Source organism: Haliotis rufescens, unplaced genomic scaffold (assembly GCF_023055435.1).
Source record: "Haliotis rufescens isolate VD_foot unplaced genomic scaffold, xgHalRufe1.0.p SCAF_2, whole genome shotgun sequence".
NCBI lineage: Eukaryota > Metazoa > Mollusca > Gastropoda > Lepetellida > Haliotidae > Haliotis > Haliotis rufescens.
In genome coordinates this window covers 75778167-75797724 of record NW_025963890.1, presented here as the reverse complement: position 1 = coordinate 75797724, position 19558 = coordinate 75778167, and the positions used below count along the sequence as shown (strand labels likewise).

Sequence of the window (19558 nt, the reverse complement as noted above, 5' to 3'; positions counted from 1 at the left end):
AGAAAAAATAATTTCGTCCTGAGGGATAACAAGAATATTCATTGTACCTACAGTGTATCAAGAGCAGTTCATACATCAAGCATGACCACTGTCCACATGATCATATGGATAATTACACATGTAAACATACAGTACACAACACCAGTTCGCTACTTTACAGGACCTTCATATTGCCTGCAACTGCAAGGACCCTTCAACATGTTCAGACTAATTTTGGGGGTCTCATGGACCCCCACTTTTGTAAGTCAAAGTAAAACCCTGACATTGTATTTGTCATTTTGCCAATGACCAGCAATTTTAGCCTGCATCATCACAAAGATTTAATCATGTTGATATTGTGGAACGTGTGAGTGGTGTGTCATAATACATAGTAACTTCTTGGGAGTATTGTGCTTTTTACCATTGTCGGCACTGTACCAGACTACACAATTCATTTCGTCTTCTGCTGTGCAGAGATGCTTGCCTTGGACATGCCAGAAACCTATGATTGTGGGTTCGAATCCCGGTTCGTCCCGATTATGTTTCTAGGTTTGTCAGCACCATACCCATGCTCGTTGGTTTCACCGAAATGGTAAACGTCTGAGACCTTGGACCCGTTCCACAAAGCGATCTTAGCACTAAGACTGTCGTAAATCAGTGTTAAAGAGTGGGAGTTATGACTGACTTAGCGCTAAGATCGCTTTGTGAAACGGGGCCCTGCATCACCTCGGGCTTTCCTCCCACATTAAGCTGACACACCGTGATTTAACTGGAATACTGTTAAAAGCAGCGTTAACCCAACTCACTCACTCACTCACTCACTCACTCACTCACTCACTCACTCACTCACTCACTCACTCACTCACTCACTCACTCACTCACTCACTCACTCACTCACTCACTCTGATAAGCAGAAGTTGATGGGGACATGTTCTTATCCTGAATCCTGCAAGACATGTGCTCTTGTGACACATTCTAGGTCAGTCCATCACTGACAGGAAGTGCTGCAGCTGAATATCGTACACCAAAATCAAATCTTTTTTTGAATATGATGTCACTATTGTAACCTGTTATCAATTGAATCTCAGGGCATACTGGATATTTGATCGAACAATCTCATTACAATTGGAGCATTGTCCATATTCACCATGTTTGCCTTGCTTTCATGCCGCTATCCATCAAGACCAGATGTCACATTGATTGCCCAATCAAAATAAATGAAGAATATTTTTTTGCAGCCAATCAGATGTCAGCTTTCTAACATTTCATAAAGCAATTTGGCATACTTCCATCAAATCTTTATTCTTTGTACTTATGATGATAAAGATGCTATCAGACTTTGTCTACCCAAACATAGAATATATCGGTCGAAATTAGGTCAGCAAGATCATATTTATATGTAACATGCTGGCCACATTGTATGACAACAAAGTACTGTAACCTAAATAAATGCTGTAAGTAGATTACAGACTATTTTCTTATAGACCGCCTCCGTGGTCTAGTGGTAGAGCGTCCGCCCAGAGAGCGGAAGGTTCGGGGTTCAATCCCCAGCTGCGTCATACCAAAAGACGTTAAAAGATGGTACTTGTTGTTACCCTGTCTGGCGCTCGGCATTAAGGGGCTAAAACAAGGACTGGTCGGCTCGGAGTCAGTATACTGTGTCTGAGTGGGGTATTCATGTTAAACTGCAGCATGGTAACTCAGTGAGCTAGCACTATTAATCGGCATCAGTCCGGACTAGTACAAGTAGCCACACAAACACACACACCTACATGCACGTAGCTATATAAGTGCAATAATCTTGGACACAACGTTAAACCCCATTTCACCTCACCTCACCTACTTTCTTATAATAACCATTGTTTCTGCTTAACTTTGTCCACACAATACCTTCTTGTTAAGCTTCCATGCACAACCAGGGTAGAAACAATTTCTATGATGGCTGCTGGGTGCATGGACAGTACAATTGTTAGTAGCACAATAAGGAAAAAAGGCTTTCAGTTTATATGGACTGAGTTTCCTGTGTCAGAGAAAGCAGTGAATACATTAATAGAACAAGAAAGCCTTCATGATAAGTATGAGTTGGTCTGTCCTGGTCCTTGTCATTGTCTTGTTACGATATCGATAATATCCATAATATTTTCTGTTTTTTATGTTCGCATCAAAGGTAGGTTGGGTGTGAGAAAATTAAAACAATATATACCATGAACGGAAAGGCCGTGATACTGCTTAATGCTTTTTTTCGGCATCACATCAACAACTGCCAACATAGCAGCAATAATCTCTACCAAAGAAAATTAACAACTCCGGGGCAGGTGATGAGAAGTTGTTCAATTTTACATGTCATGACTCCAGCTGGTCCATGCTGCACTTGTTTTTTCTCTTGCACACTTTGATCGAATTCCTTTTATACCGCAACACATATTGTTTCACTATAAGGTATCTTGATGTTTTCTTATTTTGTCTGGTATTTCTTGCATTTAGAAGGCTCACAAGTTGGATTAAAACACCTCCTCAGTTTTGGTTGAGCTCATGAAAACCTTGAGCTCATGAAAAGCCTTTAGGTGTTTCCCTTTCTTGCGGTTTTACATTTTCGGCCAAAACCGAGGAAGCGTGTTTTATCCCAAAGATGAATACACATAGAATTATTAAGCCTGAAGCACTTCATGTATATGAAAACAATCAACAATTACAAGAGAGTTCACTCTTGGAGACTTGCATTTGGAGCCAAGGAGTCCTGTAACTGATATATTGTTAGCACAAAACTTAAAAATTGCATCTCTGGCCTCTTTACATATTAAATAATATATGGTGATCCAACACGGACAGACTGTCTCATCATCAGCACTTGTGGGTATTGTTATCACTTCATCATAAAGACCGTCAAGTAGTTAACGATGAAGAAGCCCCGCATCCTTTCCGATATAGAGCCCAGTAAGTATCAATCATGTTTCTTTGTACTCAACAGGCAAGGTTGTCTCACGACCGTTTCAAATTTGAAAAATATGGAAAATTTGAAAATATTGATATGAAAGTTGTCAAAATTTTGTACTCTTTTAAGTTTTTAACTTCAGGCATTGCCAGGGAGCATACAAAAGTACTGGCGACGTATTGGGAATCATTGCATTGTTACTGAAGATGTATTGGTAGGACAACTGATCACAGTCTGTGTGGTCAGGAGAGCGTCAGTCAGTACACTGGCCAATTTGTCCATTGATTCTCCATCTGTCAGGAAATGCAACTCATTGGTCAATTAACAATCATCACACCAACACATTGTCCGTCGGGCAGATCCAACCTCTGCCAACAACAATGCTCTGCCGTGTGATACGAGCTAGGTTGGGGGCCAGGAACATCCTGGTACATGATTATATCGTGTCGGTGACCTTCTCGTCTATTGATTCTGTGATGTTAATATTAATTTGTTTTACATTGATGTTTTTAGGAGAGTAGCAGGGTAGTACTCAGGTGGGACTTGCAGTATTCCTAGCAATGTGTAGGTAAAAGATGGACTGACATAAAATTGTCTGAGTGAGTGCGGGATTGCTGGGGATGGGGTTTCTTTGAGCCTGGCGTTTTGTTATTTTGTTAGAGACAGACTATTTATGGGGGCACTGCTTCAAGAAATACAATTTTATTCTCTCTGAAAACAATGGATAATGGAGCCAATCCAGCATGTCCCAGAACAATTAAAAAAAAAAACCTTAGGCAAAATAAAAATATTCCAATATTTTCTGTGGCTTTTTACCTTTTACCACATGAAGCTGACAGACTGTAATATGATGACCTACTGTTCACAGTGGCAGTAGACCAAAGTCACTCACTCACTCACTCACTCACTCACTCACAGACAGTGAATCTAGTGTTGGTAGTCGATGGATTGACGTCAGTTTTTCCAGATGAAATACACCCACATATTTTTGTCATGAAAGGCAAGTAGAACATCAACTGTGGTGTAGGTCATGGCTTTCACTGGCGGCTCTGATGTCCTTTCAGGAGGAATCAGTTTGTAAGTGCCAGTGATTTCGCCCTGAATTATTTACCCAAGATGTTGCTCAGGTGACAACTGATCATTCATGAAATGGGATCGGCTCCCAAAACAATATTTGTCTTGTCCGTTTTTGTAAACCACCTGATGGAAAAAAAGGCCTTCACAAGCTTATGGCCAGATCGTTTTGTCTTCTCTCATGGTGGAGACTCGTCAATCAAAGTGCTGCTTCCTAGGAAATACGAAATATATTCTTTAAAAAAATTCCTTTCTGAAATTTGTAATTAATTATTCATTTGTTAGCAGTCTATAATATGAATTAATTCTAAACCTTTGTTGAGGTATAATTTTAATTAAATGGCTCAATGCCAAATGTTTTTATTTAGTCTTTTTTTACTCTTTGTGAGGGATCGATCCCAGTAAATCAGGCAACTCATTTTTCTTGTCCTTCCCCCATTTCATCCTTTGTTCAGAATGCTCTAATCATGGCATTTGAAGATATAGAATAGCTGTTGCAATATTAGAAAACAACATTGTTGGACAAGTAATAAATGTCTATTCCTCATGTTACAGAGAGATCTTACAAAAAAGACCAAGCTAGAGAATAAATATGTTTAACAAATATTGCCATGAACAGAAATACAAGGCACTCATACTACCTATTTGTGAATGCCAGTGTCTTGAAAGAATGCAATTGCTAGTCACAAAGGAAAGTCACTTTAATAGGTTACGCCACCTCAAATTATCCAGTGTCTCTCATGTTATTATGCCAGCCTTACCTGAATTGTTTCAGTCATGTTTATGTGTCTAAATATCAGCATGTAACTGGGCATTGTACCAAATTACCTGGTTGAGGCTGGTCTTTGCTAAGTCGTGGCTGGTCTGGGTGAGTCGTGGCTGGTCTGAGCTAGTTGTGGCTGGATCGGATGAGCTTAAAATATTTTTTGCAATTGTGGGGTGGGCTGTGAATCCTGAGATGGCCAGCTTTACTCAACCAGTCCTAAAAGGGGTAGACTATTGCTTGAAGATGGACCTATGTCTGTGACGCTACTCTCCATACCCATGACCAATTCCCCGACATTGCATCTTCCCAAGGAAAGGGAGTTTATTGACTTTAAGAGTCCAGTTTCCACCCTTGCCGAACTAGGCTGGAACTTCTGGGCTCAGTCGTACCACAATGGGCTATTACGAGTTATGTCCCTTCTATGTCCCCCTACTGACCAATCAGATTCCATCTCTCATACCTCTTGCATTTGCTTTAAACAAAATAGTTGCGCCAAGTCAAGACGATTTGATTGATAATAAAGATCTTTATTGTAATAAAAACAGGTTTTACCTTGTGAAGAGCATCAAATCACTTGAGCACCATGATTAAAAATATGAAAAGATTTTGTCAGCACCCAGTTGAGGGCACACATGCTCTGCAAACCCGAATTCGGCAAAACAGTTGCCATGTTGTTTATGTCTCTTACGACAAGCATAGTCGCCTGTTACGGCAAGCATGGTTGCTGAAGACCTATTCGAACCCAGATGTTCACATGAATGAGTCCAGGGCGTATATGATAATAGAATAGACTAAAATACCCTGGATGACTGAGGAGGATGTTTGGCATGTGGCAGAGCAAGAGCAGCCATGCTTCCTTGTAGAAAGTATCCTACTCCTTGACATGCTGCCATTGTACTAGGCATGTGTTTGTGACGGGTGCCAACGGTGGGGCAGGATACGCTCACCTTTTCATGAACACCTGGTATCATTTCTGCTTGATGGTGATTCATAAACACATGCTCTTGATATAGTCGGAATCGTATAGTCGATTCTGCTTTTTGCAGACATTTCCAGTGGATATGGAAAGGGTTCTGTTTTTTTAATTTAATCTCAGGAATGAATGATTTCAGCACTACAATAGCAGCAATGGATTGAGAAAAGAGTCACTAGTAGGCTATTTCAAGTCTAAGTACGCATAGGATAAGCAAATCCTTATTGATAAATTGAAAACAGTAAGCTGAACCTTCACAAAGACATGAATGTTGTGGGTTATTATACCCCCGACCTTTTAGTTATACCAAGGTTCCGTCCATCTGTCCTTCCGTCCAAAAACTTTGTCCCCACGATTTCTCTTAAACTATTCAGTTGATTCATCTCAAACTTAGTACATATAATCTGTGTCATATGGAGGGGTGCAGTCAAAAGACTATTAATTTTCCATTTTTTTAATTAATTTTTCAAACCCTAACCCTATCCATTATTTAATGTGAAACTACTGACACACTAGGCGGGTCGGGGGTATTAGTGAACCACGCTCACTTTTCCCCTTGTTTTCAACTGTGAAAAACAAGGCCTACCACATCCACATGTTTGCTGATGCCATCCACATCTCCTTGTGTGTCACCGATGTCCTTGACGTAATGGGAATGCTGCATGTTTGTGTATTGTGCAAGCCCGTGTATTGTGCAAGCCCCTCTAATGGATGCCATGGACTTTCCTGAAAAACAATGATTTCACGGTGTCGACATGAGGTTGTTGACAGACTAATATCCATCACAGGTTTAGCAGCTAATGTAAATCTGGGCAATGATTTTTGCTGAATAGCATGTCATAAGTAATCAGATGTGCTCTTACACAAGGTCTTATCCCTGAAGGTGGCCGGGCTATTGATTATACACACCAGGCTGGCTTCTCTGTCTCCTGTGTCCGGTAGAGGGCGCTTTAGTCATTGTGAGGTGTCGTTAGGCACAGGTGAAGGAGACAACCACATGTTGTCTTTGTTGCGTGAAAGAATGTTGCTCAGAGGCAGATAAAGGGTTTTAAAAGTAAACGACTTAAGTTTCACATTGTAATCAGCAGTATTGGGATATCCCACTCTGACACGTTATGCTGACTCCAAGCCGACCAGTCCTTGTTTATCTCTTTATTGGTGAGCATCAGGCAGGATGACAACAAATACTATTACATCTTTTCTTGGTATTACATAAAAGGATCTCCTTTTGAGACCTTTACGTCCCTGCACATGATGACCCGTGTCAGTAGTTTTGTTCACTTCATGACCTGGGTAGTGTACCCCACTTTACCAAATTCAACCCTGAGGCGTTACATCCCATATCTCATCACCTCATCAGTCAAGACCCGTCAGGATCCCATTCCGGTTGATGCTGAGCATGTCTTAGTTATTGATCCAAAAATCGGAATTTTTAAAATGATGAACATTAATATGCTTGTCACTTCAAGCTATCACTAATTATTGCTCCTACAATTACCAGCTGGATTTTATAATTACCTCAAACAGAGATTCAAGAATTTTTTCATGATTCTGAATAAAAATTTGAAGCTTTTAAGGTGTTTCCATGATTACAGTGACAATAGATTTAGTTAAAAACAACTTCTTGTAGATGACGCTCCGAAGGAAATTGTTGCCCGTGGCCCGGAGGCAATGGAAGCGTATGAAAAGGCGTGTTCAACTGGAACCCAGCCGGTGTTTCGCACACGTCTCATGCTTGTGGGCAAGGATAGAGTGGGCAAAACTAGTCTCAAGAAAGCCCTGACAGGTCAAAGGTAAAACTGTCGAACATCTCTCTATCTGTGTTTTAGTGGTTCATTGTATGTGTGTTGGTGGGGAAGACTTGTTAACTCTCATCCTCCCTCATTGTCTGTCGCTTTCTGGGCCCACATTCCCTTTCCAGCTCACCTGACTGAAAGTCATGTGACCAAATGGATCCTGTGGTTAGGCTCTGGACTTGGTTGATTTCATGTCATCATACCCCGATGGAGTGGACTGTTTCTCACAATATCAATCACTGGATTGTCTTGTCCAGACGCGATTTTTTACTGGTCACTTCCATATAGCTGGAACATAGCCAACATAGCCGAGTGCATGTTAAACAACAAACAAACAGTACTAATTACACATCTACAAAATTTCATTACATTTTGAATAAAAATAACTGAGTAATGGCTATATTTAGGGTTTTCAATATGGCCACCATGGCGACCATATTGAAAAAGCTATTAATGGCTCTCACTCAGCTATTTTCACTCCAAATATAAGAAAATTGTGTATATGTGATTTGGCTAAACATGTATTCTGATTTTTTTAATATTCTAAATTTTGACTACGATCTGGCCATGCTATATATATTTTTTTTAAATATGCTTTTGGTACTGTAAACAACAATGTTCTATGATAGTTGTGGTGGGGTAGCCTAGTGGTTAAAGTGATCACTTGTCATGCTGATGACCTGGGTTTGATTCCCCACATGGGTACAATGTGTGCAGCCCACTTCTGGTGTCCTTCACCTTGATATGCTGGAATATTGCTAAAAGTGGGGCAAAACACTACTCACTCAATCACTCTTTGATAGTACATCCATTCTGGCAGATTTTTGGAACATTGTGGAAATTTAGTTAATTGTTTCATATCTGTTGATACTTTTGTGCTCAGAGGTCATGTAGAAAATATTTGAATAGAAATGCTAACAGCAACTTTGTTTAAATGGCTGCTGACATTTTGAACTGTTGTTCTGTTGTGACCTATAATGGGATGTTATCAAATCTTTGTGTAGCAGTAGCGAGCACTATGGTCTGATGTTTACGAGATTGCTTATTGGTCAAGACTTTGGTCAGACTCAGTCTCAGTGAGACCCGTGAAGATCGAGGGTAGAATAGGTCTTCAGCAACCCTTGCTTGCTGTAAAAGGCGACTATGCTTGTCGTAAGAGGCGCCGACTGGGATCGGGTGGTCAGGCTCACTGACTTGGTTGAATGCATGAACTCTGTTTGCTATCGACATCAACCACTGGTTTATTTGGTCTGCCGTCCATATATACATGCTGCTGGCATTGCTAGAATATTGCTGAGTGGGCATTAAACGAAGTGTTTTGACCCGTCATTGAATGAGCACAACTGTTGTACAATCTATGTGTGTGTCTCCAGCCATAACACAGCCGAGGAGAGCACAGATGGGATCGACCTGTCTGCTTCCTGCTCCTTTAACCTCAACAACCGATCGTCATGGCAACTAGCAATCAAGGGGGAACAACCACCCGAAGCAGAAAGTGATGATGAAAAGAAAAACTTGGGTATTCTTGGTAAAGACACCTTTTGTTTTTCAGACAGCTAATATTTTTCAGTGTGTCCATGTTTTTCGTGGAAGTTTGCATATTACTTGTTCTCCTTGACATTTCGCTGAAATAGTACTGGTACCGTTTTGAATTTCTCACTCTCTCTGTATAAGTTGGTAGGGGATATTGAGGCAGATTATTTCAGTAAGTCCCTTCTATATCAGAACGTTCATTGTGAAAATAAACTCTGATCCATTTGAAATGCCATATATATGTTTTATACCATCTGTTAAATTTTAAAAAGATAAGATTGGATGACGTAGGTCCTCAGTTTATTACTAGTCATAGAAAAATCAAAGATTTAATGCATTCATATGAAGTATTCCCACCATGGTTTGTCTTGCCTCCAGGTGGAAGTGAGGGTCTAGAGGAGGAGTACCACAAGGCACTTGCCACCAAAATTGTCAAGTCACTACACTGTTTGTCTTGTCTCCAGGTGGAAGTGAGGGTCTAGAGGAGGAGTACCACAAGGCACTTGCCACCAATATTGTCCAGTCACTATACTGTTTGTCTTGTCTCCAGGTGGAAGTGAGGGTCTAGAGGAGGAGTACCACAAGGCACTTGCGACCAAAATTGTCCAGTCACTATACTGTTTGTCTTGTCTCCAGGTGGAAGTGAGGGTCTAGAGGAGGAGTACCACAAGGCACTTGCCACCAATATTGTCCAGGAACTGCTGTATCAGAAACGTCAGAAAGAGGCTGTAACCAAAACATCTAGAGACATCAAGTCAGCAGTTACGTCCCACTCAGCAGGGAAGATTACCAACAGGATAACTGTGAGTTGGGGAGATAGCCTATAGCTCCTTCAGGGATGGACAGTCAAGATAGGGATGAGTTGGAGGATAGCATGGAGCTCCTTCAGGGATGGACAGTAAGGATAGGGATGAGTTGGAGGATAGCATGGAGCTCCTTCAGGGATGGACAGTCAAGATAGGGAAGAGTTGGGGAGATAGCCTAGAGCTCCTTCAGGGATGGACAGTCAAGATAGGGATGAGTTGGAGGATAGCATGGAGCTCCTTCAGGGATGGACAGTCAAGATAGGGATGAGTTGGGGAGATAGCCTAGAGCTCCTTCAGGGATGGACAGTCAAGATAGGGATGAGTTGGAGGATAGCATGGCGCTCCTTCAGGGATGGACAGTCAAGATAGGGATGAGTTGGAGGATAGCATGGAGCTCCTTCAGGGATGGACAGTCAGGATAGGGATGAGTTGGAGGATAGCCTAGAGCTCCTTCAGGGCTGGACAGACAGGATAGGGATGAGTTGGAGGATAGCATGGCGCTCCTTCAGGGCTGGACAGTCAAGATAGGGATGAGTTGGAGGATAGCATGGCGCTCCTTCAGAGATGGACAGTCAGGATAGGGATGAGTTGGAGGATAGCATGGCGCTCCTTCAGGGATGGACAGTCAGGATAGGGATGAGTTGGGGAGATAGCCTAGAGCTCCTTCAGGGATGGACAGTCAGGATAGGGATGAGTTGGAGGATAGCCTAGAGCTCCTTCAGGGCTGGACAGACAGGATAGGGATGAGTTGGAGGATAGCATGGCGCTCCTTCAGGGCTGGACAGTCAAGATAGGGATGAGTTGGAGGATAGCATGGCGCTCCTTCAGAGATGGACAGTCAGGATAGGGATGAGTTGGAGGATAGCATGGCGCTCCTTCAGGGATGGACAGTCAGGATAGGGATGAGTTGGGGAGATAGCATGGCACTCCTTCAGGGATGGACAGTCAGGATAGGGATGAGTTGGAGGATAGCATGGCGCTCCTTCAGGGATGGACAGTCAAGATAGGGATGAGTTGGAGGATAGCATGGCACTCCTTCAGGGATGGACAGTCAGGATAGGGATGAGTTGGGGAGATAGCCTAGAGCTCCTTCAGGGATGGACAGTCAGGATAGGGATGAGTTGGGGAGATAGCATGGCGCTCCTTCAGGGATGGACAGTCAGGATAGGGATGAGTTGGAGGATAGCATGGCGCTCCTTCAGGGCTGGACAGACAGGATAGGGATGAGTTGGAGGATAGCATGGCGCTCCTTCAGGGCTGGACAGTCAAGATAGGGATGAGTTGGAGGATAGCATGGAGCTCCTTCAGGGCTGGACAGTCAGGATAGGGATGAGTTGGAGGAAAGCATGGCACTCCTTCAGGGATGGACAGTCAAGATAGGGATGAGTTGGGGAGATAGCCTAGAGCTCCTTCAGGGATGGACAGTCAAGATAGGGATGAGTTGGGGAGATAGCATAGAGCTCCTTCAGGGATGGACAGTCAGGATAGGGATGAGTTGGAGGATAGCATGGAGCTCCTTCAGGGCTGGACAGTCAGGATAGGGATGAGTTGGAGGATAGCATGGAGCTCCTTCAGGGATGGACAGTCAAGATAGGGATGAGTTGGGGAGATAGCCTAGAGCTCCTTCAGGGATGGACAGTCAAGATAGGGATGAGTTGGGGAGATAGCATAGAGCTCCTTCAGGGCTGGACAGTCAGGATAGGGATGAGTTGGAGGATAGCATGGCGCTCCTTCAGGGATGGACAGTCAAGATAGGGAAGAGTTAGGGAGATAGCCTAGAGCTCCTTCAGGGATGGACAGTCAAGATAGGGATGAGTTGGGGAGATAGCATAGAGCTCCTTCAGGGATGGACAGTCAGGATAGGGATGAGTTGGAGGATAGCATGGAGCTCCTTCAGGGATGGACAGTCAGGATAGGGATGAGTTGGGAGATAGTTTCTTGTACGGATTTCAAACCTGAAATACTATTTCAAATTAAGAATAGTCATATTGGGATATGATCTATGTTCCATTTGAAAACTTTGCTGGCTGATCTACATTTCACTTGTGTTTAAAACAGGGACACGCTCAAAGAGTCATCATCTGGTCCTTATGAACGCTAAGCATCTTAGAATGGGTTTGTTGATCTCTGAACAGACTGTGTGGTACTGAAATCTCTGTGCAAACTTAGGCTTGTATAATAAAATAATAAAATGTGTTGAACTGAAATGAAAACAAACAATAAACAACAAACAAAAAAAGAAAACAAAACCTTCTTGCAACGAAGAGTTCTTGAATAGAACTCAGTGTTGTATTCTTATCTCACAACAGGACAAGCGGAAACCATTGCTGGTGCGACGGGCAACATCCCTTGGTATGAATCTGTTTGACGACATCAAGGAGGTTCCCCCAGAGGTGATGCAGGACGTACCGGACCGTGTCGTACAGCTGGTGCAACAGATGCTGGGTCAGGGGTCACAAGGGTCGCCGACGCACAGCCTTGAGCTTGTGCAGACTGCCGAGAAGAGTCACCAAGTTGTGCTCAATATCTGGGACTTCGCGGGTCAGGCCGTGTACTACACCACACACCAGGTTAGTGTGTTGGACGTGAGCAAGTATTGTTCGCCCTTGACATACAACAGGTTTTTTTCTTACTTACAATCTTTACTTACTCCTGTTTTTCTTGTGTTTCTGCCTTTTCGACATCTTCTATGAAGGCCCATGAAGCCAAAATTTGACCCCACCTATATTGGCGTTCAAGTTTGCTCTCAGAATGCAGATTTGATTTCAAACATGGCTGCCTTAGCTGCCATATTAAAAAATTATTCTTTGTCCATTACTCAGCCATTTGTTCATGTGTGTAATTTGATATGCAGTAGACTGTATGTTGAATAGCATATTGTATATTGTTGTCTGCATATTTAGAGTTTTGACCTAGCTTTTCATAAGCTGATTTCATTTTTGTCCAATTAATGTCATCATTACAATGTCCATGCAGAATTCAGATCCTTCTTTAGACATGGCTGTCATTTTGAAAATGTAAGTTTCACCTATTGCTCAGTCAATTCTGAATGTATCATCATGAATTTTGGTATGCAGTCATTATGTGGTGTGACAATACAGTAAGCTGCATTTATAACGAACACGCTTATACCATACTGGCGGATGTGATAAACTGTTTTTACGGTTCTCGCCATTTGCTGTATATTTTATGATGTGAAATTGATGGATATAACAAACACTCCTATAATGAAATAACGGATATAGCGAACTGTCTGTGAACGACAATGTTTATGTTCATAACGAACTGTTAATCTCCGCTGCTGCTCACCAATCAGCCAATCAGCCAATCAAAACATCTCCGGTCACGCGAGACTGTACAAAGTGGCAATAAACAATTGAGAGAGATTAACTGGATTCCTCAATTTACCAGTAAAACAGTGTCTGAATCTGTGAAACTAAGGTGTTTCAAAACGTTCAAAGTTTGCCGGTCGATTGCAAATTCAACTCCAAAACCTGGTAGAAAAGTGAAATCTTCCGCAAATAAGTGATCCAGTTAGACAAGTCTATGGCAAGTGACTCTTGTGTCTGTATGTCACTGAAACTGTGAATAATATATTTAGGACATGTATTCCATTGTTATGTATTTTATGTCCTTTATGAGATTGATAAACATAGGATGTATTGAAATGCTTATAACCAACTACGGTTATAGCAAACTAAAATTAGTGGTCCCTTTGAGTTCATTATAACTGCAGTCACTATAATACATATTTGCTGTGTATTGTATTTAGGTTAAATATTAGTCTTGGTTCTCAGGCCTGAATCATCATAAAGTTCTTTTTTTTCCATTTTTTTAAAAACCAAAAAGGTCATTTAATATTCCAAGTCCAACGGTAGTCAAATACTGTATTCCAATATTTAACTCATCAAGGAATACATTTATGAAGGGAGACCCTTTCCCAGGTTGATTGTACACAAATGTTTATTTGGTTACACATATAGTGTGTTATGGCATGGTAAATATCCTGTATTAGGAATAAACATTGTATATAGCCAGCCTTGTGGAGCCTTATTGCAACCTTCATGTACTGCTGTGGCTGCCAGGAGTGCCCTGCAGGAGGCGTGTGAGCTACAGAACCTTGTGTTATTTCCCCACTGTTGCTGTTGTTGCAGGTATTCCTGACTGCACGAGCCATCTATGTGATTGTGTTCAACTTATGTGATGACCTTACCGGCAAACAGTTACCGGAGATGCAGGAAAAGGTAGAGTTGTCTCCCTTCAGCTACATTGTACCAAGCTCCTTCCCAGCATGTGAACGGGATCGGGTGGTCAGGCTCGCTGACTTGGTTGATGCATGTCATTGATCCCAATTGCATGGATTAATGCTTATGATATTAATCACTGGATTGTCTGGTCCAGACTTGATTATTTACAGACCACCGTCATAAATCTGGAATATTGCTGAGTGTGGCGTTAAACAACAAACCAACCCAGCATGTGACACCTTCGTTAAACTCTCAGTTAGATTGCTGCCACAAGTGTAGGTGCGGCTATTACAAGAATCTTGAACTTTGCCAAATGTAGTAACATTTTTACTTTTGTTTATGTCTTTGGGAATGCCATCATAGTGAGTTCTGAAAAGGTTTACGACTGACCATATTTCCAATTTAACTTCTTGGTTAGAGATTGCAGACAAATGGAAAATCAACCAACTTTCCCCTTACATTCTTACTATACCAATTACATGACAAACAAAGAAAATAATATAGCTGTTTAAGAGTATTGAGTGTCATGACAGTCGTCACTTGTTTGTTAACGTAACGGTCAGTTAGTTAGCATGACTGTGGCCCCCTATCCTAGTAGGAAGCTTTGACTGGTTGCAGCGATAGTATAGAGAGCTCCACGAACGGGATAACACTGTGAGGAGCTTGACATTGTACAGTAGCTTGTTCTGTAGGTCATCTCAGATGCAGTTATTACTTTAAATTTTTATAGCTCACCTGGCTGAAAAGCCTCTTAAGATTATGTCATGGTCTACTAATCCGACATCCATCTTCTCCCCAGAAACATGGGACCACGGAAATGTCACGTGCATGCTTACTTCCACCATTGTGGTCTTGTGAATTAGTTCAATTATTTCAACAATTGGAAAAGAAATGGCATGTAACAGTAATTAAAAAATGTGATGTGCTACTCAAAGAGGTTAAAGAACGCCAGATTTTTTCATATGACTATTGTTAATCTGTTGTGATAAGATTAACTATGGCTCTATGATATAAATCTGTTATTCTTCTTTGGAGTGGTATACATGATCACGTTACATTCATTATTGTGGAATATAAGATAGCTATGCGATAACTGTGAAGAACGAAGCATGGTTTATTTCACAATAAAACATTCGAACATGCCCTCGCAACTCATTGACCATCAATTGCATACAAAAGTGGAAGAGACATGACAATCAGTATTGGGAGAAGAGATACAGATAAGCGACTGGAAAACTGTGAGAATATCCAGGAAATACCAAACTCAACCCACCTGTCCATAAAATGGATTTGTCATGGGTTCACGTATCTATAATAACCTTGGTGCAGAGTGATAATGACTACAAATAACCTGTCCTTAGTGTTTCTAGTACTTCTTTGTAGGCTGAGCCCCATCCAGGTTTCGAACCCACACTCTCAGAGTGAGGCACCTAATCACCACCACACAAAGTCAGCGATCTAACCCACTCAGGCATTTAGACTTCCTCCAAAAATGAAAGTCTGGTACAATTGCCACAGCTCCCATGGCCGAAAGCTGTGAATACACAGTGCCGTCACAGTGATCTAATCACCAGCACACACTGGTGACTGAGTGGGTAAGATGACTGAAGTCGTGTAAGGTTCCTCACTCTGAGGATGGGACTCAACTCCAAAAAAGTACTAGAATTTGTGTCTTACTAAGAAAGTGTTCTCCCAAATATAACATTTGTTAAATTTGACTACTTTCTAAATGGCATTGTGTGTTCATGTCAAGTGATGATCTTGACATGGGGAAAAGATGAATAATATTGGACAGAACCATTTCCTGCATTAAAAATCTGATGAAAGTCTCCCTGTTTGCAGGATGAAGCCGAGGACAGCCTGTCCACTCTCGACTACATGGACTTCTGGCTGCGCTCAATACATGCACATGCTGCTGAGAACATGCGCAACAGCGTCGACAACACCAAACTATCCCCGCCCATCTTCATCGTGGGCACTCACCGAGACAGTCTGGCCCTGGACCATGATGCTCAGATGGAGCTGGTGAGATACTAGGGGTCACGATACACGGGGGATCACAATACACCCGTCTCATGTACCGGGGGGTCACGATACACGGGGATCACGATACATGGGGGTTCACGATACACCTGTCTCATGTACCGATACATATCACAGGGGGTCATGATACACCTGTCTCATGTCACAGGGGGTCATGATATGTCAGTCTCATATATTATGTCAGTCTCATATATTATGGGGGTCACGATACACCTGTCTCATGTCACAGGGGTCACGATACACCTGTCTCATGTCACGGGTCACGATACACCTGTCTCATGTACCAATACATATCACAGGGGGTCACGATACGCCTGTCTCATGTCACAGGGGTCACGATACACCTCTCATGTACCAATACATATCACAGGGGGTCACGATACACCTGTCTCATGTCACAGGGGTCACGATACACCTGTCTCATGTCACGAAGGGTCATGATACACCTGTCTCATGTACCAATACATATCACAGGGGGTCACGATACACCTGTCTCATGTCACAGGGGTCACGATACACCTGTCTCATGTCACGAAGGGTCATGATACACCTGTCTCATGTCACAGGGGTCACGATACACCTGTTTCATGTACCGATACATAGCACAGGGGTCATGATACACCTGTCTCATGTCAGGTGAGTAAATATGAGTATGAAATACACTTAGTTTTTTAAAATCAAGTGAAGTGTGCTACATGTTTTTTCATTACACGTGCAATTACCCACCAGAATTAGTTGAGTGTTTTTTGCAGCCTCGTTCTGACCAATAATGATTTATTTGAAGAAAGAAAATGAAGCGGATAATGGGGATATTTTGTGTGTATTGCCAGTGAGGCTTTCAAGAAAACATTTGCAATGGTGGCCTCGATGTTTGTTACAAACTAAGATTCAGATGAAGTCAAGATTTTCTTGTACTCAGATAAAAATTGACTTGTTTTCAATGCCCAGGGACTGAGGTTTATTTCTGTGTTTTGCAACAGGTTGCCGATAAGTTCAACCAGCTGCGAGAGTTCCTGACAGGCCAGCCCTACACACAGCACATCGTGACGCCATTCTTTGCTGTGGAAAATAACTCCCTGGGTGGAGAGGATGTGCAGGTTATTCCCACTTTCTACGTCCTTAGGGATTCTTGTGCTTAAAGAGCACAAGGTATTGTCGGGAGTCCAGTGTACTGGGATGATATCTCCATCTTAGTTTCATAGATACCCTGGACCAATTCGCAACCAAAGCCTCGTGTCAGCAAAACTATCCATCTTACCACAGGGTTTGTCTAGCTCAGGAGATTAAAATCAACAACCACGACAATATGACTGTGACCTCGTTAGCCCTTGATACAAATAATCGAATGAGAAGAGTTTTCCTAAGTACAGTGAAGTGAAATGTGGTTCAACATTATTGCACTTATATAGCGACAAGGAATATGCTTGTGCTAGTCCACACTAGTGCCATCTTCCTGAGTCAAAGGAGTTAACTGACTATAAAAGTCTAGTTACCACCCTTGGTCCAAACAAGGCTGGAATTATTGAGTTATGTTTTGGCTGGACTGATGAGTCCATACATAGTCCAATCAAAATTGCATAACGAAATCGACATTTGGTTCGTTAACTGCAGTGCAGATTTCAGTCGATTGCAGGATTTGCAAAGCATGTCTACCGACAACATAATGTGAACAGATATTTTCCAAATCTTTTCATGGTTTTAATCTGGGTGCTCATGTGATTTGATGCAGTTTGCGAAGTAAGACCCATTTTATTGGAATATATATCTTGATTATCAATAAGATTGTCTTTACTGGGTGCCACCATTTTATTTGAAGCAAATGCAAGTGATATAAGTGGAATCTTATTGGTCAATAGGAGGGACATAGAAGGGACATAACTCGTAATTGCCACTAGTGGCGCTACAATCGAGCCAAGAATTCCAGCTTATTTTGGCAAGGGTGGAAACAGGACTTTTACAGTCAGTTAACTCAGGAAGATACACTAGTGCTAGCTGGCTGAGCTACCATGCCACAGTTTAACACTCAGACACAGTTCACTGACTCTGATGCTTAGTTGAACATTATTGTTTTGAATACAATGTTAGAATACCTCTGAACTATTAAAATAAAAACTTTGAAATGAATCCCTACTTTGAACATTTCCAAATTTGCCTACCAAGGTTATTTCGTTCTGAATCCCCAATTAACCCTTGTACTATCGCGAGGGTATTTGGGAGTAAAACTAAAACTTTTTGGGTTCAGTCTCATCCTGGAATCAAACTCACACTCTCAGAGTGAGGCACCTAATTGCTAGCACACAAAGTTTGCCAGGGGTAAACAAAGTACGTGACTGAGACTACAGCTGGAGGACTTTGATTTAATGTGGAGCCTTGGTGGCTGGAAGTACAGTCGAACTCCATTATCTCGAACCTAGCGGGACTGTGAAGTAACTTCGAGATATCCGGACATTTGAGATAAAGAGGCATTAACATTGTAATGTAAGGTGGTCGGGATGGAGAATAGATTCGAGATATTGGTACTTTCAAGATAACCAGGTTTGACTGTATGTGCATTCTGTCATCTTCATGGCCCTAAGTCATCATCCAATTGTGGTGTCTCCTCGGGCAAGTGACTTTGTTCGAAATGTGCCTTCTAGCCCCTAACACACAGGATGGCTTGTATACTCCCCAGGGAGCTGAGAATGATTGTTGAGTGCACACTAATCCAGTGACTGGGGTAATAATAGCCCTTTGAGCATGCCCCTGTGTGGTATGGAAATATGCGCAATATAAATGGCCTAAATATATTATTATTATTATCATTATCCACTTGACTTGCTCCAGATTGATAAGCTGCGTCAGCACATCGAGCGGATCGCCAGCCAGGAGTCGTACATGGGGGAACAGATGCCGATCAAGTGGCTCAAGTTTGAGCAGGATGTCACGGAGAGGGCAGACACAGGCACACACTACGCCACCGTCGACCAGGTTAGCTTCAACACATTGTCACTGTGATGGGGATGCAGTGTAACAATGTATAAGTGTTGCTGTGATGGGGATGTAGTATAACATTGTTGCTGTGATGGGGATGTAGTGTAACATTGTCGCTGTAAAGGGGATGTAGTGTAACATTGTTGCTGTAAAGGGGATGTAGTGTAACATTGTTGCTGTGATGGGGATGTAGTGTAACATTGTTGCTGTTAACAGGAAACACTGTATAAGTGTTGCTGTTTATGGGATTAAGTGTAACATTGTCGCTGTGATCAGGAAACAGTGTATGAGTGTTACTGTTTATGGAATATTAAGTGTAACATTGTCGCTGTGATGGGGATGCAGTGTAACATTGTCGCTGTGATCAGGAAACACTGTATAAGTGTTGCTGTTTATGGAATATTAAGTGTAACATTGTCGCTGTGATGGGGATGTAGTG

The 19558-nt window shown here is 42.1% G+C and overlaps 1 protein-coding gene across 9 annotated transcripts in view; it reads left to right on the top strand.

Annotated features, from left to right (window-relative positions):
• LOC124147603 overlaps positions 1 to 19558 on the top strand; it is a 60320-nt gene that overhangs the window by 18419 nt on the left and 22343 nt on the right. For all 9 annotated transcript variants that reach the window (XR_007222365.1, XR_007222363.1, XR_007222364.1 and 6 more), the window contains exons 3-10: positions 7355 to 7517; positions 8894 to 9048; positions 9690 to 9856; positions 12169 to 12429; positions 14014 to 14103; positions 15949 to 16131; positions 17130 to 17246; positions 18973 to 19116. Coding sequence is in view for 4 of the 9 variants with exons in the window: in XM_048400568.1 (XP_048256525.1) it covers positions 7355 to 7517; positions 8894 to 9048; positions 9690 to 9856; positions 12169 to 12429; positions 14014 to 14103; positions 15949 to 16131; positions 17130 to 17246; positions 18973 to 19116 (1280 nt within the window). In the remaining 5 variants the exon portion in view is untranslated. The remainder of the gene's footprint in view (positions 1 to 7354; positions 7518 to 8893; positions 9049 to 9689; positions 9857 to 12168; positions 12430 to 14013; positions 14104 to 15948; positions 16132 to 17129; positions 17247 to 18972; positions 19117 to 19558) is intronic.